Genomic DNA, 27,234 nt, shown 5'->3' on the forward strand with positions numbered 1-27,234 from the left:
AGGCCAGTGCGTAGTATTAAAGGCATGGTCAAATGCGCGTGGTCTAGCTTCAGACCAGACGTCTCTTTCTGAGCTCTTGTTTAAAACAATCCAAAACAGTGTATTTGTTTCATCAGAGAACCTTCTGGTTTATATTCTGTTTCCCCAGGTTCCTGGACTACCTCTCTGACCTGTGCGTGTCCAATAACACTGCCATCCCCGTCACCCAGGAGCTCATCTGTAAATTCATGCTGAACCCCAACAACGCAGACATCCTCATCCAGACCAAGTCAGTCCAGACTCACTTCTCTACTGGGATTTTACAAAGACGGCTGCTATCAATTCCTAATAAAGAGTTGCAATTCTTTGCACTCTTTGCACCAGAGATGAAATGCTGAGAATGTCTCAATTATTTAATGCACAGAAAAAGTTTTAGGTGGACCTGGATTAAAATGTCAGCCTTCTTTCACACTCCTCCGCTCTCTGCACTCTCTTCTTCTTTTGTTCATTTCCTTCTCCTTCTCTTCCTCTCCTTCTTCTCCCTCTTCATCTTCATCGTGTTCTGTGTTTTCGTCCTGTTTTTCTTCTACTTGTTCTTCCTCTTGGTCTCCTCTTCTCTCCTCTCCTCCTCTCCTCTCCTTCCTCTCCTCTCCTCCTCTCCTCTCCTTCCTCTCCTCTCCTCCTCCTGCTCCCCTCCTCCTCTCCTCCTCTCCTCTCCTTCCTCTCTTCTCCTCCCCTCCTCCCTCCTCCCTCTCTACTACTCCTCATCTCCTCCTCCTCTCCCCTCTTCTCCTCTCCTCCTCTCCTCTCCTCTACTTCCTCTCTTCTCCTCCCTCTCTACTACTCCTCTCCTCCTCTCCTCTCCCCTCCTCTCCTCTCCTCTCCTCTCCTCTCCTCTCCCCCTCATCTCATCTCCTCCTCTCCTCTCCTCTCCTCTCCTCTCCTCTCCTCTCCTCTCCTCTCCTCTCCTCTCCTCTCCCCCTCATCTCCTCTCCTCTCCTCTCCTCTCCTCTCCCCCTCATCTCCTCTCCTCTCCTCTCCTCTCTCCTCTCCTCCCCTGGTGCAGACTGATCCCCAACATGGAGACCAGCCTGGAGTCGTCTCTGCTCCCCGTGGAGGAGGTGGAGGACGAGGAGGTGTGGCTCTACTGGATCGATGGCAACAAGGAGCCTCACGGCAAGTCCATCCGCCACCTGGCCCAGGACTCCAAGGGCCACAACAAGATGGACACCGACATAATCACCTACTACCGGTGAGAGGCTGGACACACGGGCTGGACACACAGGCTGGACACACGGGCTGGACACACGGGCTGGACACACAGGCTGCTCACGATGAACCAGGAGCTTTATTTACTCACTTATTCACCTGTCAGCAAACCTTGTCAAAAAATCTGCATAGATAGATAGATACATACATACATACATACATACATACACACATACACACATACACACATACACACATACATACATACATACATACATACATACATACATACATACATACATACATACATACATATTTATATTATACCTTTAACACAAATAGTTTACTAATGTTAAGAAATCTGAACAAATGAATACAATTGGGTTTGTTATAAAGGACTAGCCCTGTGTATAAATGAATATAGTTAGAACCAGGGCAGGTTAGGAGGAGAGTAGAGGCTGTGCTGGTATGATTTCAGCCCTGTTGATCATTCCCTTCCACACACTGAGAGGAGTTCAGTCAGTACTGTCAGCGTTCCACTGCAGCTAAGAACCTGTTCTGCAGCATCACCACGACACCGTCTCCTACACACCGTCTCTGCTCCCTGCCTCCCTCCATGCTGTAAACAACCTGCCTTCACCCCACATGACCCCTTCCTGCCTCACAGCTCGCTGTAACACTGGCCCTGACTGCTCTGGTTCTGACGTTGGAGCTCCAACGAGGAGAATAAAGTTTAAAATATATAGACGTTGTTTCTTTGGCGATGCTGGCTACGGCCGGTATGTCCTCATTTAATCCAGATCATTCATTTTAACGTCTTTCTTTTTCAATATAGATTATAGGTTATTACATTATATAGAAATAGGAGTTGATATATTGCTGGTATAGTTCGCCAACACAACCCCTGCACACTTCCAATAGACACACGTCAGTTGTTGTAAAAGGTGCACAGCTGCACTACCCCACTGCCACCACTAGTGGTCAGTAGATTGGGCCCAATGTTCACCGCTGCTTCTTCCCCGGTGGGTTGAGGGGACTTGTCCTTTGGATGGATTAGGTCGGGAATGTCCTCCAATGTGGGGCTACGAGGACATTCAGGGAAACCATCTGACCTGACCCTACTGCGCCCTCCACAGGTACCAGCTCATCTGACCTGACCCTACTGCGCCCTCCACAGGTACCAGCTCAACCTGTTTGCTAAGATGTGTCTGGACCGGCAGTACCTGGCCATCAACCAGGTGTCCAGCCAGCTGCCCGTGGAGCTCATCCTGCGCTGCATGTTTGACGACTGCCTGCCCTACAACCTGCGCGCCTCCTTCTGCCGCCTCATGCTGCACATGCACGTGGACCGGGACCCCCAGGAGGCCGTGGTGCCCGTCCGCTACGCCCGCCTCTGGACAGAGATCCCCTCCAAGATCACCATCCACGAGTGAGTCGGAGCAGCTCCTGGACCCCTGGTACCCCCACTGGTCCCTGGTACCCCCCACTGGTCCCTGGTACCCCCCACTGGTCCCTGGTACCCCCCACTGGTCCCTGGTACCCCCCACTGGTCCCTGGTACCCCCCACTGGACCACTGGTACCCCCCACTGGTCCCTGGTACCCCCCACTGGTCCCTGGTACCCCCCACTGGTCCCTGGTACCCCCCACTGGTCCCTGGTACCCCCCACTGGTCCCTGGTACCCCCACTGGTCCCTGGTACCCCCCCACTGGTCCCTGGTACCCCCACTGGTCCCTGGTACCCCCCACTGGTCCCTGGTACCCCCCCACTGGTCCCTGGTACCCCCACTGGTCCCTGGTACCCCCCACTGGTCCCTGGTACCCCCACTGGTCCCTAGCAGCTCCTAGACCCCTGGAACCCCCCACTGGTCCCTAGCAGCTCCTAGACCCCTGGAACCCCCCACTGGTCCCTAGCAGCTCCTAGACCACTGGTACCCCCACTGGTCCCTAGCAGCTCCTAGACCACTGGTACCCCCCCACTGGTCCCTGGTACCCCCACTGGTCCCTAGCAGCTCCTAGACCCCTGGTACCCCCCCACTGGTCCCTGGTACCCCCACTGGTCCCTAGCAGCTCCTAGTCCCCTGGTGTAGCAGTGAACCCCAGAAGGGGTTTTCCATGCCTCTGTGATCCGGGTGGATCCTGCCTCTCAGTAGCTCCCATCCAGCGGTGCGACCGCAAGCTGAGAGATTGTGATGGATCTGTGGGACTCAAGTGTGTGTGTGTGTGTGTGTGTGTGTGTGTGTGTGTGTGTGTGTGTGTGTGTGTGTGTGTGTGTGTGTGTGTGTGTGTGTGTGTGTGTGTGTGTGTGTGTGTGTGTGTGTGTGTGTGTGTGTGTCAGGTATGAGTATGACGCCACCGACTCGCCGCGGGAGGAGATGAAGAGGAAGTTCTCCCCCACCATGGAGTTCGTGGAGGAGTACCTCCGGGACGTGGTCAGCCAGCCCTTCCCCTTCGGAGACAGCGAGAAGAACGAGCTGACCCTGGAGGTGGGCCCGCGGCGTCCCCCCCGCCTTCCGTTCACTCTTTGGTCTTCACACGTTGAAGTGCAGCCTCCAGCGTGTTTCCCTCCCCGTCTCCCAGGTGGTGAACCTGGCCCGGAACCTGGTGTACTTTGGCTTCTACAGCTTCAGCGAGCTGCTGAGGCTCACGCGCACCCTGCTGGCCATCCTGGACATCGTGCAGTACCCCCTGGCCTACGTCAACAAGCTGAACAAGAGCCCCGAGGCGGGTGGGTCCTCCTCTCCTAACAGTGCCTTTGAGCCTTCCTCACAGTGTCGGCCTGTTACCAGACTCCATGAGGCTTTGTGCCCTTTATCAAACACAAATACTAATCCTTTGTGTTTGCTTCAGTGCTTCAGCAATGTTTAACCCTCAGAAAATATATAAAATAATAAAATAAAATAAATATCCGATGGATGGATCACAACTCTCCATAGCAGCGTTCACCTTTGGAGACGCAGATGGAATGGAGGCTTCCCCCCGTCCCACAAACGTCTCTTGGTGTCGCTCCCTCAGGCAACAACGTCCTGCGCACCATCCACGGCGTGGGGGAGATGATGACCCAGATGGTGATGAGTCGGGGTCTGCCCCACAGCCTGCCCCACAGCCCCCCCTCGCTGCGGCTGGGGAAGGGCCACCTGTGCCCCGACAACGAGGACGTGATGGTGATGGACACCAAGCTGAGGATCATCGAGATCCTGCAGGTCAGGGCTCACCGCGCTCCTTGTTGTTGTGATGTTGTTGTTGTGATGTTGTGCAGCCTGCTGCCCCCCACCCCCACGAGGAGGAGATGCATTCTTTTCTTTACTACCGCTACAATATTTTCGTCTTATACCATGGTCTGGGGGAATACTCGATTCTGATTGGCTGCAGGGTGTCCATTAATCCCTGATATATGGACACCTACTAAGTAATTCCAGTCAAATTGTCTGTTCACCATTCTAAATTAATGCGCTAGCTGGCGTATCAGCCTGTCTGTAAAATGAGTAACCATAGCAACGGGAACGCAGTCAAAGCCTCTGTTTACAATTTATTAAAACACAGCAACAAACTAACAACAATGAGTGACTTCAACATTTCTTTTAACATATTTGGAGAATATGACAACTTTGATGACTGGGATTCAGCTGAAGAAAGAGAAATTGAAAAGAGAAGTGTGTGAGAGTAGTTCTTCAGTCCTTCAGTTACTTATCTTCTGAACATCACAGGATGGCGACTGTAACACACAAGCTGTAAGAAGTGCACTTCCCCTCTAAACGTAGTGATACTGATACGATCACATCATCTCACATCCCGTCTGCTGTTCAACTCTCTGCTTCAGGGCGTGGCCGACAGTAACGTTACACACGGCCCATCATTTGTTAGAGAAAATCTTGATATTGATTTGGGGCCAATGTAATTTGACAGTATGTTAAACATACTGTCAAATTATATTTGCGTACGGTTTGTCAACCGTACGCAGTGTTATTGACTTTGAATCTTGCTAGCATAACGTTAGCTCTCTGGCTCATAGCTGAGCAGACTAGAATATCTCCCGTCTATCTACCCAAGGCGTATCTAAGGTCCGTCCTATTTACTGGAGGAGTGAACAACGTTTCTGTTGCATAAGAACCTTAGGGGAGGGTAATGGTTGTTCCAGGTATTAATCAAACCCTCAGGCGTTACCAAGGGAACGACATTATAGCTTGTGAAAAACTTTATATTTTGATTGTAAAACGCATGAAAATATAATTGAATGATCTTAATTTATTTTCTTTGGCAAGTGACCATGGTATAAGCCGGATAATGCCCTTCATGGTGATGGACTTTGCGGAGGCAGCCGGTTCTAAGGCCTCCACGTCGTCCATTAGCTCCTGATTATGGACACCTCGTCGGGCATTATCCCTTACTTATTTTCTTTTGAACGCCATGATTCAAATGTTAATTGGTTAGTATTTGAATTGCAGCTTTGTTCTTCAGTGATTCTGCATTGTAGCACATACTGCAGATACTGCTGAGGTTCCTGGTTAACCGCTCTACTCAAACACGCTGGTGGGTCCCGGGTAAATAGGGTTTGTTTATCTGTTTGCACGTGGCAGTTCATCCTGAGTGTGCGGCTGGACTACAGGATCACCTACCTGCTGTCCATCTACAAGAAGGAGTTTGACAAGGAGAGTGGGTCTGAGAGCTCCGTCTCCATGAATGAGATCCCCATCCTCTCCGGTACGGTCTGCCATGTGGCTCCTCTGGTCCTCCTTCCTGTTCACTACAGGAGGCCCTAGTGGTTACTGGGAGGTGGACTGGACTGTAAACAACAACATGTCTCTGTTCCTCTCTCCAGCGTCTGAGCCCGACATCGACGAGATCGCCTCTAAAGCAGAGGCCATGTTCGCTGGGAGGTACGTAGTGGAGGAGAGGAGGAGAGGAGGAGGAGAGGAGGAGAGGAGGAGGAGGAGGGGTGGAGGAGAGGAGGAGGGGTGGATGTAGAGGAGGGGTGGAGGAGGAGAGGGGTGGAGGAGAGGAGGAGGAGGGGTGGAGGAGGAGAGGAGGAGGAGGGGAGGAGGAGGAGGAGGAGGGGAGGAGAGGAGGGGGAGAGGATGTAGAGGAGGGGTGGAGGAGGAGAGGAGGAGGAGGGGTGGAGGAGAGGAGGAGGGGTGGAGGAGGGGTGGAGGTAGGAGAGGAGGAGGGGTTGAGGTACTGTATACGGGCTGGTACCAGATGTTTAAGTGTGGTACTGTATACGGCTGGTACCAGATGTTTAAGTGTGGTACTGTATACGGCTGGTACCAGATGTTTAAGTGTGGTACTGTATACGGGCTGGTACCAGATGTTTAAGTGTGGGTAGTGATGAGTGTGACGGTGACACTGTACCGTGGCTCCTCCTCCCTAGCATCCAGGACCTAACATACGCTCACATTAACTAATCTGTAATATCTAAAAATATCAAATCATCTAAAAATCGATTTAATAGCTATACTAGTGAACCAGGAGGGTGATCAATTAACTATCAATATTGCTTTTTGGATAATGAGGTTTGATGCCGTTCTTCAAAGTGTGTGTGTGTGTGTGTGTGTGTGTGTGTGTGTGTGTGTGTGTGTGTGTGTGTGTGTGTGTGTGTGTGTGTGTGTGTGTGTGTGTGTGTGTGTGTGTGTGTGTGTGTGTGTGTGTGAGCAGCTCTGAGCGCAGCGCGGTGGAGCTGGATGACGAGGGGGGCCGCACCTTCCTGCGGGTCCTGATCCACCTCATCATGCAGGACTACCCCCCGCTGGTGTCTGGCTCGCTGCAGCTCATCTTCAAACACTTCAGCCAGCGGGCTGAGGTGCTGCAGGCCTTCAAACAGGTCTGATGCCTCCAAACTGGTCTGATGCCTCCAAACTGGTCTGAGGCCTCCAAACTGGTCTGAGGCCTCCAAACTGGTCTGAGGCCTTCAAACTGGTCTGAGGCCTTCAAACTGGTCTGAGGCTGCTCGGCTCAAACCCTCAGCTGACCAGGGCCCTGCAGGCTGCTGGTCTGACGTTATAGGCTTGTGGCTCTAATGGTAGCTTTAGTATTGATTTTAAATGTTTAATTTTGATTTAGGATATTATTTTATTATTTCACTCGATTAGTAACATGGGTGCAAGCTGATCTCGCTCTTCATTATTTCTTTGATTATAATGTAGAACAGTAGATGTCAGTTATTACAATTTGACTTTGCAAGACAGTTGCCCTGTCTAAAGTGTGTGTGTGTGTGTGTGTGTGTGTGTGTGTGTGTGCTTCAGGGATGGAAATTTAAACCCTCCCACACGCCATATGCGGGTAGATTTGTATGCTGGCGGGTAAATTGTGTCACTATGCCCGCAACTGTGGCGGGCATAGGTCCGGTGGTATTTGTATATCTAGGGGTGTACTGTACAGTATATACAGTATATATAATGGTATAGAGAGTACACCGGTGTGAATTTGCGCTACGATATGGATTTTGACGTTACCGTGTGACTGGTAGGCTAGATGAGCGCTTTCTTTTTCTTTTCTTCTTTTAACTTAAAGAGCGCTAAAGAAGCAATGTAGTGCCAGAGACGCTGTCGTTTATTCATAATATCCTCCGGATATTAGCTTTTGGCCGTGTTCTATAAGATATTCTAGAACACTCCGGGAGCTCTGGTGGGTCGCCTGGAGTCTATCTTAAAGACTGCGTTGGGTTCTCCGTCGTCTCTGGTCCTTCCACATCAATTTGAAGTTGCGGTTCAATCTGGGCTTCAGAGAGTCAAAGCCAAAGTTCCTTTCCCCCCAATTCCTTCTCCACCATGGGTGGGATAACCCCCACTACGAGTCTTTACTTGTTGTGGAAGTACCAGAGACATCCGAGAACCCAACGCAGTCTTGAATTCATTATATCATCTGGAGGCGCACACAGCTTTTGGCTGTGATATTATATATTTAAGCACTAGATCATGACAGGCTGTGGAATGTTCTCATTATACCACAGTTAAGGGGACAATTTCACTGACTGAAGTGATCTATTGCTTTTATAAAACGCTTACGTAAGTATGGCGAAATGATAGTCATAGACACCCTCAATTGTGAAAAAACGAGAAAGTTGGAAAAGCTTTTTTTAACAAATGCAAAAAAGTAGTCCCTCCTGGCTGCCTGCAAAGTGTGCGGTGGTTGCTATGCGACACATGGTAGCGTCCTTCAGAGAGAAGGCTAGAGACGGTAGCTTGGTTCGCTGGCAATTTAGCCTACTATCGAGCAGTTCACTCACCGTGTGCCTATTGCTTTACAACATTTCCACCCTCTCCATCAATCAACATATTTTTAGGGGGTCTGTGTTCAATTCTAAAAAAATGTTGAAATGTTTTGAAATAAACATGACTTAACATGGCAGATACCTGTGTATTGTTTATCATGCAGTCAGAGTGTTAACATTTGCAACTCAGTTCCTTGGTAGCACCTACTTACAGTAGAAATCACTTCTGATGGAAAAAAGAATGTGTATGAAAAACACTTTTCTTAGCGATTCTTACTATTATATTGTTTAATATTAACGCATATATGCAAAAAATATATTGCATATAAAAAGTGTCTGGTAAAAAAGTTGAGTGGCTGGTAGATTTTTAAATCCACCTGCCACAGTGGCCGGTGGACACAAAAGTGAATTTCCATCTCATCTCTGGTGTGTGTGTGTGTGTGTGTGTGTGTCCGTCCTCAGGTCCAGCTGCTGGTGTCTGAGCAGGACGTGGAGAACTACAAGCAGATCAAGGCTGACCTGGACCAGCTGAGGCTGACGGTGGAGAAGTCTGAGCTGTGGGTGGAGAAGAGCGGGGGCTACAGCGGGGACGACCTGGCCAGCCGCCAGGCCAAGGAGCTGATCAACGAGGTGACATCTTTATGGATACGCTCTCATGGTCTCCATAAAGACGCTGTATGGTTGGATTGACCAGAGCCTGGTGGTCTATAGACCAGAGGCTGGAGGTTGGAGGTCTACCAGAGCCTGGAGGTCTACCAGAGCCTGGAGGTCTACCAGAGCCTGGAGGTCTACCAGAGCCTGGAGGTCTATCAGAGCCTGGAGGTCTATCAGAGCCTGGAGGTCTATAGACCAGAGCCTGGAGGTCTATAGACCAGAGGCTGGAGGTTGGAGGTCTATCAGAGCCTGGAGGTCTATAGACCAGAGCCTGGAGGTCTACCAGAGCCTGGAGGTCTATCAGAGCCTGGAGGTCTATAGACCAGAGCCTGGAGGTCTACCAGAGCCTGGAGGTCTATCAGAGCCTGGAGGTCTATCAGAGCCTGGAGGTCTGTGACCGGAGCTCCAGATATTAGGATGCGGTTGGAAGATTGATGAGAGCCAAATGAATATACGATGTTTAAAAGAAGGGTATCAAATCACTAGGATTCATCGTCCCTCATACGGTCTCTAGGATTATGAGGCCCACCATCTTTAGGACCACTCCCTGCCACAGATGCTACTCTACAGCTTATTGTCAGTTTAAGATACGTTTCATGTACTGGGTTTGTGTCAGAGCGACGGAACATTCCCAATTATATTTCATAGATTTGGTTTTGCTGTTGTTCTCCCGCAAGGATTAATTTAAATGAATCGGCTAGCCTAATCTCAATAGCTCAAAAGAGAGCTGATTATTCAGATTGGTCTTGTTAAAGTGTGCACATCAGACAATATTTCACTAATGCTTCCCTGAGTCACTCACGATGTCTGTGATTTCATGAAAAAACACATTGAATATCAATATCAGTGATCTAATTGTGTGAAATATTGTCTGATATCCAGTCTTTAGTAAAATACAAATCTTAAAGATATCTGTCCTTCAACAAGGTCGTATTTCAGGGTTTGTGAGCAAATCTCAAACCTGGTGAAATGAGGGTGGAGCCTCTTGAGTCCATACTGAAGGTGGTCTCAGCTGGTCCCTTTGTAGTGGACTACTGGAGGTGGTCTCTTTGTAGTGGACTACTGGAGGTGGTCTCTTTGTAGTGGACTACTGGAGGTGGTCTCTTTGTAGTGGACTACTGGAGGTGGTCTCTTTGTAGTGGACTACTGGAGGTGGTCTCTTTGTAGTGGACTACTGGAGGTGGTCTCAGCTGGTCCCTTTGTAGTGGACTACTGGAGGTGGTCTCTCTGTAGTGGACTACTGGAGGTGGTCTCAGCTGGTCTCTTTGTAGTGGACTACTGGAGGTGGTCTCTTTGTAGTGGACTACTGGAGGTGGTCTCTCTGTAGTGGACTACTGGAGGTGGTCTCTCTGTAGTGGACTACTGGAGGTGGTCCCTCTGTAGTGGACTACTGGAGGTGGTCTCTCTGTAGTGGACTACTGGAGGTGGTCTCTTTGTAGTGGACTACTGGAGGTGGTCTCTTTGTAGTGGACTACTGAAGGTGGTCCCTTTGTAGTGGACTACTGGAGGTGGTCCCTCTGTAGTGGACTACTGGAGGTGGTCCCTTTGTAGTGGACTACTGAAGGTGGTCCCTTTGTAGTGGACTACTGGAGGTGGTCCCTTTGTAGTGGACTACTGGAGGTGGTCCCTTTGTAGTGGACTACTGGAGGTGGTCTCTTTGTAGTGGACTACTGGAGGTGGTCTCTCTGTAGTGGACTACTGGAGGTGGTCTCAGCTGGTCCCTCTGTAGTGGACTACTGGAGGTGGTCTCTCTGTAGTGGACTACTGGAGGTGGTCTCTTTGTAGTGGACTACTGGAGGTGGTCTCTTTGTAGTGGACTACTGGAGGTGGTCTCTTTGTAGTGGACTACTGGAGGTGGTCTCAGCTGGTCCCTCTGTAGTGGACTACTGAAGGTGGTCTCTTTGTAGTGGACTACTGGAGGTGGTCTCAGCTGGTCCCTCTGTAGTGGACTACTGAAGGTGGTCTCTTTGTAGTGGACTACTGGAGGTGGTCTCAGCTGGTCCCTTTGTCTCAGGGACTAAACATAAATAACGTATGCTTCAGTATATGCTAGAATATTAAACTAAAAACGTTATCATACTATTGGAATAAATGAAAGCACATTTGACTGCAATGCAGTGACGAGTGTGTAGTTGTGTGAACTACAGTCAGTGTTTGTTTGTCAGGTTATTAGCCCAGTGCAGGACGGAGACATCAAGCCTCACATCGATGGCAATAAAGCAAACAACTATAACATCGTCAAAGAGGTGAGATACTTCGCTCCATCCGTCTATTCATCTCCGTTCATTCGCTCATCGATGTGTTTGATTGACAGACGTTTGCCTGTGTGCGTGTGTGCGTGTGTGCGTGTGTGTTCAGATCCTCCTGCGGCTCAGCAAGCTGTGTTACCCCGGGAAGAAGAGCCGGATCCAGCAGCAGAGGCTGCTGAAGAACATGGGGGCCCACACCGTGGTGCTGGACCTGCTGCAGATCCCCTACGAGACGGTGAGTCCCTGTAGACCAGGACCTGTAGACCAGGACCTCCACACCGTGGTGCTGGACCTGATCCCCTACGAGATGGTGAGTCCCTGTAGACCAGGACCTGTAGACCAGGACCTCCAGCACCATGGCACCCTGCTGAGTGCTCCTGGTCCATCCTCAAATCTCTACAACCGGACATTCATGGGTTCATTTAGAGGCCTTCATTCCAGATGACAGGGATGTCAAAATCATCTGCTGGCCAGACAATCACATTCAATGTAAAATGACCATTACTTGTATGCTATCACAACGAACCTCCACACTGGACACATACTACTCTGATGTCACATTACAGGCCAGTACAGGGCACCCTATCCACTGGAAAGGGGGGTAGAGGGGGGATTCAGGTGGTTGATCTGTAACCTCTCCGCCAGATCCTACAAAACTTTACTCACTGGACCTTCAACTTTGACTTGAGTGACACAAAATCACACACACTGGATACTGGAGGATGGCCATTGTGTGAAGAGAAAAAACCCATTGAATATTCTGTTAGTAAGAAGGGCTTAAGGTTAAACTTTGTGAAAAGTCTTTTACTTTGTGATAAGTGTTTTACTTCTGTCCATGTCCCCTTTCTGTTTGGTTTGGTTCCATCGCTGCCCAGAGTGACGAGAAGATGAATGACATCATGACCCTGGCCCACACCTTCCTGCAGAACTTCTGTCGAGGGAACCCCCAGAACCAGATCCTGCTGCACAAACACCTCAACCTGTTCCTCACACCAGGGGTACGTACCCCAGTGCCCTCACCCTTAACCTCAACCTGTTCCTGACACCAGGGGTACGTACCCCAGTGCCCTCCCCCTTAACCTCAACCTGTTCCTGACACCAGGGGTACGTACCCCAGTGCCCTCCCCCTTAACCTCAACCTGTTCCTCACACCAGGGGTACGTACCCCAGTGCCCTCCCCCTTAACCTCAACCTGTTCCTCACACCAGGGGTACGTACCCCAGTGCCCTCCCCCTTAACCTCAACCTGTTCCTCACACCAGGGGTACGTACCCCAGTGCCCTCCCCCTTAACCTCAACCTGTTCCTCACACCAGGGGTACGTACCCCAGTGCCCTCACCCAGTCACCTGACCCTTAACCTCACCCAGTCACCTGACCCTCACCCAGTCACCTGACCCTCACCCAGTCACCTGACCCTCACCCAGTCACCTGACCCTTAACCTCACCCAGTCACCTGACCCTCACCCAGTCACCTGACCCTTAACCTCACCCAGTCACCTGACCCTCACCCAGTCACCTGACCCTTAACCTCACCCTGTCACGTGACCCTTAACCTCACCCAGTCACCTCACCCTCACCCAGTCACCTGACCTCACCCAGTCACTTGACCCTCACCCAGTCACCTGACCCTTAACCTCACCCAGTCACCTGACCTCACCCTCAGCCAAACTTCACTCATGTGGTTGATGATGAGGGTGAGTTCACCCTCCCCTGGCCTACAGTCCATTTAAATACACAACAAAACTAACAACTTTAATATTATTACTCTTTCTTTTAATTATTAAAATGAAATAATCCAAATGGTTTCCATTAATTTCACCGTGTTATTCTAGATGCTTTTCTCTCCGTCTGGTCTCACGTGCTCTGTGCCTCTCCTGGCAGCTGCTGGAGGCTGAGACCATGCGCCACATCTTCATGAACAACTTCCAGCTGTGCAACGACATCAGCGACCGCGTGGTGCACCACTTCGTCCACTGCATCGAGACCCACGGGCGCCACGTCCAGTTCCTCCGCTTCCTCCAGACCATTGTGAAGGCGGACGGGAAGTACGTCAAGAAGTGCCAAGACAAAGTCATGACGGAGGTGAGAGCTCTGGTTCATCAGAGTCCTTCAGGAAGTCAGGAGAGAGAGGCTGTGATTGGTCAGAAATGTGCTGGGATCAGTCTAAACTTTGAAATGTTTTCATACAGAGGCAGCACATCTCTGAACAGATACTCTCACAGTGCACTCCCCTACAGCCCACCAGATGATACTATCTGTTAAGCGGTTAAACGTGCTCCTCTCCCCTCCCTGGTCCAGCTGGTGAACGGCGGGGAGGACGTGCTGGTCTTCTACAACGACCGCTCCTCCTTCCCGCTGCTGCTGCAGCTGATGGGCTGTGAGCGGGAGCGCTCTGACGAGGGCGGGGCTCTGGCCTACCACAACACGCTGGTGGAGCTGCTGGCCGCCTGCACCGAGGGCAAGAACGTCTACACCGAGCTCAAGTGCAACTCCCTGCTGCCGCTGGACGACATCGTCAAGGTGGTCAACGACGTGCACTGCATCCCCGAGGTAACGGCGGGCCGGGGGGAACCGGGGGGATGAAGAGGGCAGTGAGGTCACCTCACACAGCGGTCTGGTGGGCCTGCTGTGTGAGGTCACCCGCTGGTTGACACACAGCGGTCTGGAGCGCTCCGCTGGGCCGGCTGTGGAGCAGCGTCCAGGGTGGACCTTACTGCCTGCAGCCATGCTGCAGAAACACTTGTGTTTGGTGCATTGAGGATCAGGACGCTAGTCTAGGGCCAAAACTCATTCATATTTAATCCCTAATCACTTTTTAATGACATAATTGTCAACCACAAACCTTAGAAAATACATTATCAAGAAGAAATGGAGATCCTAAATTAAGGAAGATGAAAATTCTTAGCTTTGTATTACGGGAGGGAACTGACTCCGAAGGGCGACGGGTCACTCAGCCACCACACACCTCCAGAGGACTGGTCTGTGTGGTGGTCACTGGGCCACACACACCTCCAGAGGACTGGTCTGTGTGGTGGTCACTGGGCCACACACACCTCCAGAGGACTGGTCTGTGTGGTGGTCAGTGGGCCACACACACCTCCAGAGGACTGGTCTGTGTGGAGGTCAGTGGGCCACACACACCTCCAGAGGACTGGTCTGTGTGGTGGTCAGTGGGCCACACACACCTCCAGAGGACTGGTCTGTGTGGTGGTCACTGGGCCACACACACCTCCAGAGGACTGGTCTGTGTGGTGGTCACTCAGCCACCACACACCTCCAGAGGACTGGTCCTTGTGATGGCATGAAACGAGCTGGCAGGGCTCCAGTATTGAGTGCTATTATGGAGGCAGACACGTCATCTAATGTTGGACTAGAGAATGAGTGAACGCAGTCCCAGGTCACAGGACATGAGCAGGCAGGTTTGAGTCCTCTGGCTCATGGAGGCTGACGGCTGCGGTCGTCTGAAGACGTCGGGGACAAACCTGGTCCCAGCGATACGCTGCTGAGCCGTGATGAGGTGATCTCTCTGTCCCCAGGTAAAGACAGCCTACGTGAACTTTGTGAACCACTGCTATGTGGACACAGAGGTGGAGATGAAGGAGATCTACACCTCCAACCACATCTGGAAGCTCTTCGACAACTTCCTGGTGGACATGGCCAGTGTAAGTCATCCATAAAATGATGTGTACCTCTTCAGGTAGCCCCTTTGTATTCCCCAACTTGTACTTAAAATAGTATTTATTAAGCTGGTTAGTTCATTGTCATTCTAAAGGAGGATTTTTCTTCAGTTGACCGGAGCTTTCCATTGTTATTCTACAGGTGTGCAACAGCACCACTGACCGTAACCATGCCGACGTGGCCCTGGAGAAGTATGTCACCGAATCGGTCATGGCAATCGTCAAAGGCTTCTTCGGCTCCCAGTTCTCTGTCAACAACTCTAACCTGCAGGTAAGGAGAACCCATTAACCACACACCAGTCCCCCCAGTAAGACTGTTGGTTTAGAACCCATTAACCACACACCAGTCCCCCCAGTAAGACTGTTGGTTTAGAACCCATTAACCACACACCAGTCCCCCCAGTAAGACTGTTGGTTTAGAACCCATTAACCACACACCAGTCCCCCCAGTAAGACTGTTGGTTTAGAACCCATTAACGTTTCATCCCTGTAATTTCCACTGGTGGGTACGCTTCGGCCCAGCACGCCTCAGCCCAGTAGTGACGGTGCGGTTTGGCCCAGCTCAGTTACGGCTCGCGTTACCACCGCCGACAGTACCCTTATGGTTAGTTAGTTAAAAGTTCCCTAGGGAACATAGGCCATCGATGAAACCCCTCCATCCTCTTCGGTCTTGTGCCTTCCGATCCAGTTGTTGCCATGTCAGCCCTTTCGTCTTCATCTCCTGTTCTGTGGTTCTTCTCCAGGTGGCTCTAGGTCTTCCCCTCTTTCTCTTGCCTTGTGGGTTCCATGTTAGGGCCTGCTTTGTAATTGATTTGGTTTTTCTTCTGAGTGTGTGGCCTATCCATTTCCATTTCCTCCTCCTGGTTTGGGTCTCTATTGGTTCTTGTTTGGTGAGTTCCCACAGGTTGGCAGATGGTGTTGGGCCAGTAGATTCCCAGGAGGCGTTGTAGACAGCGGTCGCTGAATGTCTGTAGTTTGTTGAGTATGTTGGTGGTTGTCTTCCAGGTTTCGGATCCGTAAAGTAGAGTGGATTTGACATTTGAGTTGAAGATTTTTAGTTTGGTCTTGAGTGATAAGATTTTTGTTTTCCAGATTTTATTTAAGATGTTAAATGTTGTCCTTGCTTTCCCAATTCTGGCTTTGGCATCCTCCTCCGATCCTCCTTCTATGTTAATTACACTCCCAAGGTATGTGAAACTGGTTACATCCTCTAGCTGGTTTTGATCCATGGTTATTGGTGTGTTGTTCTTGGTGTTGATTCACATTACTTTGGTTTTTGATGAGTTGATTTTGAGCCCGAGCGAAGCAGCAGTTATCTCTAGTTTGTGTGATTTGTCCTGCATCTGTTGGTGGGTGTGTGCAAGTAGTGCCAAATCATCAGCAAAATCCAGATCCTCTAGCTGTTCGGTCAGGCTCCACTGTATGCCGGTTCGGCTGTTGTTGGTTACCTGTTTCATAGTCCAGTCTATGCAGAGGAGGTAGAGGAAGGGTGAAAGCAAGCATCCCTGCCGCACCCCAGTCAGGACCTCAAAGGCCTCTGATACGCATCCTTCATGGAGAACTTGACATTGCATCCCATGGTAAGTGTTCTTGATGATGCTGATGAACTTTGGTGGGATGCCATAGTGCCCCATCAATTTCCATAGTATCTCCCGATCCACACTGTCAAAAGCCTTTTGAAAGTCTATGAAATTTACTTCGACAGGAGAGTTCCATTCGATGGATTGTTCGATGATAATCCTGAGGGTGGCTATTTGGTCTCCACAGGATCTACTGTTCCTGAAGCCGGCCCCTTCTGGAGTCTCTCGAGTATAATGTGGTTGAGCACCTTCCCTGGTGTTGAAAGCAGCGTTATTCCTCTGTAGTTTTTACACTCCCTGAGGTCCCCTTTCTTTGGAATCTTTATAATGTTGCCATCTCTCCAATCTGGCGGGACATTTTCTTCCTCCCAGATGATTTGCATGAGATGGTGAAGCATGTTCGATGTCTGCCTTGAGGGCTTCGGCTGGTATCTCATCCGGCCCCTCTGCCTTGCCTCCTCTCAGGGCTTTGATGGCCTTCTTGATTTCAGTCATGGTGGGGGGGTTGCAGTTTATCTCCAACAGGTTTGCGGCTGGTGGGATCTCTGCTGTTATTTAAGGGGGGTATCTGTTAAGTAGTGCTCTAAAGTGATCCGTCCACCTCTTTAGTTGGTCTTCCTTGTTTGTGAGGAGTGTTCCCTGCGAGTTTTGAATGTGTACTTGAGTTTGTTTGAACTTGCCTGTGAGCTTTGTTGTTGTAAGGTAGAGTTCCTTGAGGTTGTTCTTTCCTGCTGCTTCCTCTGCCTGTAGTGCTAGATCCTCAATGTACTTCTTTTTGTCTCTTCTGACACTTTTTTTCACTTCTTTGTTTGCTGCTTGATATTCCTTCTGTGCTGTTGCCTTTGTTGCTCTGGTTTTACTTCTGTTTAGTACCTCTTTCTTCCCCCTTCTCTCGCTCACTTTCATGATGGTTTCGGTGGATAGCCAGGGTTTGATGTTTGTTTTCCTTCTCCCTACCACTTCTTTGCATGTCTCTTTCCATATGCTTTTCAGACCTTTCCACGTATCCTCCAGAGATCTTTCTGCTCCCTGGTGTTGTATAATTGTAGTGCTTGGAACCGGTTGTGTAATGTGACTTGGTAGAGTTCCGATGTGCCTATATCCTGAAATTGCTGTACATTGAATTTGACTCTTCCTTGTCTGGGTTTCATGCGTTTCAGTTTCAGCTGGATCCTTGCTGTAACCAGGTGATGGTCAGATCCAGCATCAGCTCCTCTTTTAACTCTGACATCCAGCAATGAATGCCTAAACCTTTGGCTAATGCAGATGTGGTCAATCAGATTTTCTGTGGTATGGTCAGCAGAAACCCAAGTTGCTTTATGGATGTCCTTGTGTGGGAAAATGGACCCACCGATGACCAAGTTATTGTCTGCACAAGCCGCTGCAAATCTTTCTCCATTTTCGTTAATGGATGCTAGTCCATGTCTTCCCATTACCAGTTCATATCCATTGTTGTTTCCTCCTATCTTGGCATTCATGTCTCCCATCAGGATCATTATGTCCTTTTCTTTCTTGGCCTGGAGTATGTGGTATAGTCGGTTGTAAAAGTGATCCTTGGTTTCATCGGCTGCGTCGTTGGTGGGGACGTAGCATTGTACTACCTGGAGGTTTATTTTCTTGTGTGTAGTATGGAATCTGGCTGTGATGATCCTTGAGTTGATGGGTTCCCAGCTGATAAGGGCCCTCTGTGCTTCTTTGGAAAGCATGAATGCTACTCCCTCTGTATGTGGTGCAGAGTCATGGTGCCCGGAGTACAGTATGGACTCTCCGCTCGCCAGCTTGACCTGCCCTGTCTGAAGCCATCTGGTTTCACCTAGACCAAGGAGAGATCGATTGTACCTCCTCATCTCCTCCGCTATCACTGCTGTCTTTCCTCCTGCATACATGGTCCTCACGTTCCATGTTGCTATGGTGGTGGGTCGTCTAGGGGTCAGAAGAAGCTTCGGACGCACTGTCTCCTTGCGGTTTTCCATGTGCGTCGTCATTTTTTCTTTAGCTTGGGACGCTGAAGAGTCTTCCTTTCCAAGACTTTGGGATTTTTTAGTTTTCATCAACGTTTCTGTAGCATGTAGGATTTTGCGAGTTGGGGTTGCTAGCCCCAAGCCCAACCTTCCACCATTTCTGGTTTCTGGAGTTTTGGAGTTGGTTTGTTAGTCCTCTCCCCTATCCTATTGTCTTCCAGGTAATGGGTTACAGTCTCATACCACATGAGGCCGGACAGGGTTTGGGTTGGGTACAAGCTGTCTCGGCACTTCAAGCCCAACCAACTCCTGCTGCTGTGTAGTGAAAGCTGCAACCAGGGCAAGCATTTCATACCAGCAGCCCACCATAGACAAGTCGTGGCAATGTCACGAATGTCACAATGGAGGACGTCCAAGAAGGACGGCAAACTTTTGCGCAACATTTTCTTCATTAAACGAAGCTTTCGCCGTTGTCCAGAAATACCTCAGGGGTACTGTGTTTGTTTGTTATTTTCCCCCTGTCGCACGGAAGGGACGATTCTGTCGACCAATCAACAGACGGTGTGTGTAGCTCCAACTTGCCGGCACCCTTTCAGACGTCTCAGTACTTCAACGGAGGAGTACTGCGAGACGAGTACGGCTCAATGCGGCTCAGTCCGGGTCACACCCACTTTTGGCGGACTGTTGGTTTGGTTTGGGCTGGTAGTCCTGGTCAGAGCCTTTACTGAACCAGTGCTCAAAGGGTCTCTCTCTCTCTCTCTGCCACAGACCAACCAGCCAGTGTTCATCCAGCTGCTGCAGTCGGCCTTCAGGATCTACAACTGTACCTGGATCAACTCGGCTCAGAAGGCTAACATTGAGAGCTGCATCAAGACTCTGGCGGACGTCGGTGGGTTGGCTGCGCTTTCTCTTAGTCAAACATTTCTGCAAACATATCCTGGTCATTGCATTTCATAATCAAATAAAGCATAGTTGATGTTGAGTGTTGTAACCTACTGGGTCAGTGTTCCCCAGTCCTCAGCCTAGCCTGTCGTAGAGCTGTCCTCCTTTAAGCACATGTACCTGGATGAGCCCTAGTGCCGTATTCACGTAGAATCTTAGGGCTGAAAGTAGGTCCTAAGTGGCGAATTCAGGAGTAACTCCTAAAAGAAATGGGCGTGCCAGTCCTAAATTTCGGACTCCTATTTTCTTTTACTAAGAGCAATTCACAAAGTATTTTAGGCCTAAAAGTAGCTCCTGAGTCTAGGAGAGCTTAAAAGTCCTGGACCTATTCACAGAGAATCTGAAGATGGCTTCAGCGCGACCGAATACTTTGGAGACAATGGAGGACTGCGAATTGATAAAGAGATATAATAACTTGGATTTTTAAAGCGCTTTTCAAAATACTCAAGGTTGCTTAAATATAGGCTTAATCGTGAGGTATCAAACATGTGGTTGAATTAGTGCGGGCTGCAATAACGTCCCCAACAAACAGGAAAAACCTGATCAGCCTGGAGATAAAATATTTGGCAACACTTAGATATTTAGCAACAGGGAAAATGCAACTTTGCAACGTCGACGATTTAAGAATGTCGCAACCATCAGTCAGCCGTGCCATAAACCAAACCATCAACGGCCCCTGGTGTACAGTAGCATACAGTGACTGTGGAAGATCTGCTCCTCCCCCCCAGCCAAGGCCCGGGCCATCGCCATCCCGGTGGACCTGGACAGCCAGGTGAACACCCTGTCCCTCAAGGTCCACAGCAACATGGTGCAGAGGGCCGCCAAGGACTGGAGGATCTGCGCCCGCACCCGGCCCCGCAAGGAGACCTTCGGGGGCCCCGACTACAAGAACATCATCGAGAAGCTGCAGGTGGACTTAACGTGTGTGTGTGTGTGTGTGTGTGTGTGTGTGTGTGTGTGTGTGTGTGTGTGTGTGTGTGTGTGTGTGTGTGTGTGTGTGTGTGTGTGTGTGTGTGTGTGTGTGTGTGTGTGTAAAAAGTATGATAACTTAATGGCTAGTGTTGGGGGTCTGATTTGCTGCTGTGTGTGGCTGTGTGTTGCTGTGTGTGACTGTGTGTGGCTGTGTGTGACTGTGTGTGGCTGTGTGTGACTGTGTGTGACTGTGTGTTGCTGTGTGTGACTGTGTGTGGCTGTGTGTGACTGTGTGTTGCTGTGTGTGGCTGTGTGTTGCTGTGTGTGACTGTGTGTGACTGTGTGTTGCTGTGTGTGACTGTGTGTTGCTGTGTGTGACTGTGTGTGACTGTGTGTTGCTGTGTGTGACTGTGTGTGACTGTGTGTGGCTGTGTGTTGCTGTGTGTTGCTGTGTGTGACTGTGTGTGACTGTGTGTGACTGTGTGTGGCTGTGTGTGACTGTGTGTGACTGTGTGTTGCTGTGTGTTGCTGTGTGTGACTGTGTGTGACTGTGTGTGACTGTGTGTGACTGTGTGTTGCTGTGTGTGACTGTGTGTGGCTGTGTGTTGCTGTGTGTTGCTGTGTGTGACTGTGTGTGGCTGTGTGTGACTGTGTGTTGCTGTGTGTGACTGTGTGTTGCTGTGTGTGACTGTGTGTTGCTGTCCCCAGAGTGTGGTGACCTGTCTGGAGGAGCAGTTCAGCCCCAAGGTGCAGGCCGAGTTCTCGGTCCTGGTGGATGTGCTCCACAGCCCCGAGCTGCTGTTCCCAGAAGCTGCTCGACTGCGCTGTGAAAGTGGAGCCTTCATGTCCAAGTGAGCCCACCCTCCACAACCTTTACTGGAAACATACGTTAAACCACAGATGAATATATGTATTCATATAGGCAACGCCAGACCAGCTAGCGCCTTCTGTCAGGGCCTCTCTGTTGGCTAGTGTCTGCTCTCTTAAGGCCAGAGGTCTGACCGCTCAATGTTGCAGAAAGTCACGAATGCATCTCCAGACAACAACAGAGAAAGTTGCATAGGGCTGTGAATTCGACAGAGCACTTAGTGGAACTTGATTTGTTCTTAACCTGCGGCGGAATCCACACCTCTCCAATAAAGTCCTCAGAAGGTAAACACTCCCAGTGCATAGGAGAGCTGCTTTAGTGAGCCCGGCGCTGTGGCCCGTCCTGCAGGTTGATCAAGCACACCAACAAGCTGATGGACAAGGAGGAGAAGCTGTGCATCAAGATCCTGCAGACGCTCCGGGAGATGCTGGACAAGAAGGAGAGCTTCCACGAGGCGGTGAGGAACCCTCTAGAGGATGTTTATGACCAGGGCTCATTACGGTGATGAATGAATCGATAAATCGTATTGTTAAAAGCTGTTCCTATTGGTCTCATTGCGTCCCGAGGCCCCGCCCAGCCTCTGTCACATTGCTCTGCTGTCCTGCACATGCAATAGTTTAATTTAAGATCACCAGAAACCTGTGGTTCAGTACCGCTGACTCGGACAATAGTGGTTTATTAACAGTAATACAGCATCAATTTACGTTGACGTAACCCTATTTGTCACATGTCTATGCTGCATGTGTATAGGCGGCGATACTTAAATCCTTGAATGAGAGCTAATACGGTCAGAGCAAACTATGGACATAATGATTTAGTAACGGTAATAGATAAACTTGACCATAAACAACATTTTTTTCAACCATTTGCAAATTCTGGCAATATCAGTTCCATGTTATGGGTCCCACTTCATATCAATACGGCTCGGCTGGAGTTTGCGGAGGGCTTGGATCTTCTCTGTCAGGCCCGTATCCTATCACTGTCCCTCAGTCCGCCGCGCAGGAGCCTCTCGCGCTGTCACGTCCACCGTCCACCGCTGATAATTGCACTCTGCCTGTCTGTACATCGTGTGCCGCCGCCGTCTGGATTATCAAGGCTCTCAAAGTGTCCGTCTGCGTTGCGCTGCGCTGCTGAAACACATGCGCAGTCTGGCCGCTCCACAGACTCGCCCTCATTAGTATTCCGGAGGCCTTTGTCTGTTACGTAAGGCCAGAGAAGCCACTTCAGGACACCCTCTCCACCGAGGGAGGGAGGGAGGGAGGGAGGGAGGGAGAGGGAGAAAGGGAGGGAGGGAGGGAGGGAGGGAGGGAGAGGGAGGGAGAAAGGGGGAGGGAGGGAGGGAGAGCCAGTAGGCATAGCACCAGAAAATCAATAGGGGGAGCCAGCCAGGGGAGGAGGGAGGGAGGGGGGAGGGAGGAGGGGGAGGGAGGTTTCAGGGTGGGCACGTGTAGAAACCTCACCTGTGGGCAGGAGGGGGGGGGGGCTGCTGCACAGTGAAATGCATGTGCTGCTGCCTCCCTTCTGGATGGTTCTTCTTTATCAACTTTATGCTTTACAGAGAGAGTCATAATCCTCCAATCACATCTCCACAAAAGAGCCACTGTCACGCACACACGCACGTGCACACACACACACACACACACACACACACACACACACACACACACACACACACACACACACACACACACACACACACACACACACACACACACACACACACACACACACACACACACACACGGAGAGACTCTGCAGCAGAGGTTGCTCTCTAGGCTACAAGGAGTGGGTGGACGAGAGAGGGATGGAAAGGGAGAGAATGGGAGGCTGAAAGGGTGGGAGAGAGACGGAGGGGGGAGGGGTAGCCATGTGAGTAGCCATGTGAGTTGGGGGGGGGGGGGGGGGGTCTGGGCTGCAGGGTGAACAACTGAAGAGAGAGAGAGGTGTCTGCCTGCTCAATGAGGAGGAGGAAGAGGGGGGGGGCTTATGTAACAGCCTGCAGTGGCTGAGCCTGCGTCACATGGACCATCACGTTTTCCTCCCTCCCTCCCTCCTTGCCTCTCTCACTCTCACTTCTGTTCGCCTCTTTTGCCACCCTTTGTGTGTGTGTGTGTCCTCTCTCTCTCTCTCTCTCTCTCTCTCTCTCTCTCTCTCTCTCTCTCTCTCTCTCTCTCTCTCTCTCTCCTCTCTCTCTCTCTCTCTCTCTCTCTCTCTCTCTCTCTCTCTCTCTCTCTCTCCTTATGGTGGGGGTGCCCTCTCTGCGGTGTGGGAGACTCGGTGCTTCTCTGTGTTGTCTGGAGCAGGTCTGACATTGTGTTGTCTTCCGGCAGCACTGACTGACTGTTGTTCTACTTTTTAGACACAAAGGCACACACACACGCGTACGTACACATGCACGTGTACACACACACACACACACACACTGTTTGTGTGTGTGTGAGGGCCTTTGCAGTAGTTTCTCCCTCCTCTCAGCTCTATCTCGTCCTTCTTGGTGTCTCCCTCTTCTCCCCTATCTGGTTTCCAGAGAGTTGAGCCTCTTCCACCCGAGGCCCACCAGATTTAGAGAGGACTACACTGCTGAAAACATCACACACACACACACACACACACACACACACACACACACACACACACACACACACACACACACACACACACACACACACACACACACACACACACACACACACACACACCCTTGTTCCAGAGCGGGAGTGTGTCCCCACAAAGGACACAGACAGACAGCCCCCCCCCCCCCCCCCCCCCCCTCAACACCCTGACCAGGAGCCCAGGTCTAAAGACAATGCATGGATGGATGGACAGACGCACACACACATAATACACATACACACTGACACGCACGCACACACACACTGGCACACACACTGACACACACGCTGACACACACTGGCACACACACATAATACACACACACACTGACACGCACACACACTGGCACACACACACACACACACACTGGCACACACACATAATACACACAGGCGTGGATTATTATGGCTGTAGTTCCCATGGCGATGACGCGGCGGACAGAGCGGGTCTGTGTGAGCGGGCCGGGGGCGGCCGGCGGACACAAGGTGAGCCCTGAGGAGGTCCGGCGCCCGGCTCACATGAGCAGCCATGAAAGAGCCGCTTGTGGCCCCGGGGCCTTCACGCCTCCCTGTGCTGGGAGTGAGACCAGCGTGTGCTGGGGCCCCGTGACGAGGGGCGGGGCCCCGGGGCTCTGGAGGGTGACTCATGTTGTCTGGGTTGTTTATCTGCTCCCATGGCGACGGGCCGGCCGTCTCGTGACGCCCAGCGCCCCGCCCGCACCCCCTCCCCACAGTCACTGGGAACCAGTAAACAAGTCCGGGTCCCGCCCTAGCAACCACGCAGGCTCCTCCCCTCGCCGACCTGTCCCTCCCTAGCAACCGCGCAGGCTCCTCCCCTCGCCGACCTGTCCCTCCCTAGCAACCGCACAGGCTCCTCCCCTTCGCCGACCTGTCCCTCCCTAGCAACCACGCAGGCTCCTCCCCTCGCCGACCTGTCCCTCCCTAGCAACCACGCAGGCTCCTCCCCTTCGCCGACCTGTCCCTCCCTAGCAACCACGCAGGCTCCTCCCCTCGCCGACCTGTCCCTCCCTAGCAACCACGCAGGCCCCTCCCCTCGCCGAGGGCATGTTGAGGGCAAAATGTCCCATATTGCTGATTATACTTCTATCACACACACACACACACACACACACACACTCTGTTGCTTAGTGTTTGTGCTGATGGAGGGAGCTGCAGCGTGGTGGGGAGGGGGGGTGTCTGTGGTGCACCCCTCCACTTGGACAGCAGACCCGCAGTGTGGCGTGCCGCTGCACATTTTAAAAGAGGCTGCGTGTTTGTTTTCTGTCTCTCCCACACGCCGTCGAAAAACCAACTCATTGCTCTGACGTCACGTGACCTACACCTCCGGTGTAACCTGACCTCTAGTGTCACAGCACATTGAGCGTCACACGACCTCTGGCGTCACGTGACCTCCTGGACGGTCATGTGACGCTGTAATGCTTGACAATGAAGCAGACGGATGAGTCACTGGCTCCTCTCATGCCCCATCGCTCCAGCGTCTGTCTGTCTGTTAATGTCCAGTGTCAGTGAGGGCGCTGAGCGGGGACGCGCTGGGAGCAGGTGAAGGAAAGAGATCAGTTGGTCTGAGCAGACACCAGTCAGCCCTGACTGCTGATGAGGGTCTGCAGTCCCAGGAAGACCCAGACGGACACACACACACACACACACACACACACACACACACACACACACACACACACACACACACACACACACACACACACACACACACACACACACACACACACACACACACACACGGGGGCACACACACACACACACGGGGGCACACACACACACACGGGCACACACACACACACGGGCACACACACACACACACACACGGGCACACAAAGACATGGACAAAAACACACGGGCACACACACACCACAGGGGTTGTGGTTAGTAGCCTCTATGCTAAACTCTGTGTTCCTACCATGGTTCTATTAATGCTCTGAACTCTTATCGCTTGAATAGATTCTCCTTGAAATGAAGCCTGACCACATCTACTGCCGTTGACAAATAATCAATACATCAGTAGTGAAAAAGTACTGTAATACTGTATATTCACACTAGTGAATATACGGTATTAGTATACGCTACACGTGAACCTCCTAAGATGGAGCAATTTGATTAGCTCGCTATCTCGGGATATTGGGCAGTATCTCATGATTGAGATCTCAAACTCAGGATATTGTTTTCGCGCGTGATGGTTGTCTCGTCACACTAATAAAAACAAATAAATAAATATCTTGTTTATTTTTGGAGTGTTCACGTGTAGTATATACTAAAACTATTATTCACTCAGCCTGATCACACACACACACACACACACACACACACACACACACACACACACACACACACACACACACACACACACACACACACACACAGCCAATGGGCTGTAATTGTTAATTACAGCCCATTGTGTCTGGCATTAGCTTCCATAGAAACGCAGGATAAAGCCAAAAGGATTATTGACTGATATAGAAGGTGGTTTTGTATTGAGCCAATGAAGAAATTGCATTGAGAACACTTTACAATAAGGGTACCAAGGGGTATGAACCATTAATGAACATTATTTAGCAGTACTAAGCATTATTATATAGCATGCAGGGTTAGGGTTAGTGGTTTAGGGTTAGGGATTAAATAATGTATAGATTGATACCTCAGTTAACATGAAAACATTGACATCATTACTAAATGATTACTAGACCATTAGTGACCCAATAATCGACTGTCTGAATCTAATGCTTATCACTTCTGTAGCCTTATTGTAACATGTTACGATACAATGTTATATTGAATGAATACTATTGAGTGAAAAGATCTGCTCCTCTCCGCCTGGTTCAGAGACAGCACAACAGTAACATCAAGTGTTGTGTTGTTCCTCAGGGAAGTGCGTTGAGAAGAAGTCTCCTGACGCGCTACTTTGGGAGCCAGAAGGGTCTCCTGTCGGAGTTCGGCAGTGGAACCAGCCCGTCAGGGGGCGCGGGGAAGCCGGCGTCTGGAGGTAAGGAGAGCAGCATGGGAGCGTGGAGCCCTGGTGGTCACTGGGTGGTCGCCCTCTCTCACGCTCTGCACCAGAGCGTCACAACAAACCCCTTGTACCTGAGAGCTGACTGCATTCTGATCGCATTCTGCTGAGCAACCTTAATCATAATTACTTATATTAACTACTAACTTTTCCAATGTCCAGGGGAAGACTGTTCTAATAACATACGTGTTATAATATACCTGTAGAAGTTTGAATATTTGCTGAAATATAATAATTTCTACCACTGATTGCTTACTTTTATTTAAGTCCAGGTGAAGACTAGTCTAATAATATGCCGTATGAGGAGGGAAGAGAACATGGAAAACAGTTTCCTGGGGTTGGAGGCGGA

General features: G+C 50.6%; 1 protein-coding gene across 4 annotated transcripts in view; it reads left to right on the forward strand.

The window, feature by feature from the left end:
• itpr2 (inositol 1,4,5-trisphosphate receptor, type 2) overlaps window positions 1-27,234 on the forward strand; it is an 82,119-nt gene that overhangs the window by 23,885 nt on the left and 31,000 nt on the right. For all 4 annotated transcript variants that reach the window (XM_084477044.1, XM_084477046.1, XM_084477047.1 and 1 more), the window contains exons 17-38: window positions 149-268; window positions 1,046-1,231; window positions 2,366-2,617; window positions 3,525-3,672; window positions 3,767-3,914; window positions 4,202-4,389; window positions 5,764-5,887; window positions 6,006-6,063; window positions 6,839-7,004; window positions 8,856-9,023; window positions 11,213-11,293; window positions 11,406-11,531; window positions 12,172-12,294; window positions 13,178-13,378; window positions 13,595-13,846; window positions 14,833-14,958; window positions 15,116-15,244; window positions 19,283-19,403; window positions 20,185-20,366; window positions 21,077-21,219; window positions 21,585-21,693; window positions 26,744-26,861. In XM_084477044.1, the coding sequence (XP_084333170.1) occupies window positions 149-268; window positions 1,046-1,231; window positions 2,366-2,617; window positions 3,525-3,672; window positions 3,767-3,914; window positions 4,202-4,389; window positions 5,764-5,887; window positions 6,006-6,063; window positions 6,839-7,004; window positions 8,856-9,023; window positions 11,213-11,293; window positions 11,406-11,531; window positions 12,172-12,294; window positions 13,178-13,378; window positions 13,595-13,846; window positions 14,833-14,958; window positions 15,116-15,244; window positions 19,283-19,403; window positions 20,185-20,366; window positions 21,077-21,219; window positions 21,585-21,693; window positions 26,744-26,861 (3,269 nt within the window). The remainder of the gene's footprint in view (window positions 1-148; window positions 269-1,045; window positions 1,232-2,365; window positions 2,618-3,524; window positions 3,673-3,766; window positions 3,915-4,201; window positions 4,390-5,763; window positions 5,888-6,005; window positions 6,064-6,838; window positions 7,005-8,855; window positions 9,024-11,212; window positions 11,294-11,405; window positions 11,532-12,171; window positions 12,295-13,177; window positions 13,379-13,594; window positions 13,847-14,832; window positions 14,959-15,115; window positions 15,245-19,282; window positions 19,404-20,184; window positions 20,367-21,076; window positions 21,220-21,584; window positions 21,694-26,743; window positions 26,862-27,234) is intronic.

The sequence above is a fragment of the Micromesistius poutassou genome, assembly GCF_964030765.1.
Source record: "Micromesistius poutassou genome assembly, chromosome: 13".
NCBI lineage: Eukaryota > Metazoa > Chordata > Actinopteri > Gadiformes > Gadidae > Micromesistius > Micromesistius poutassou.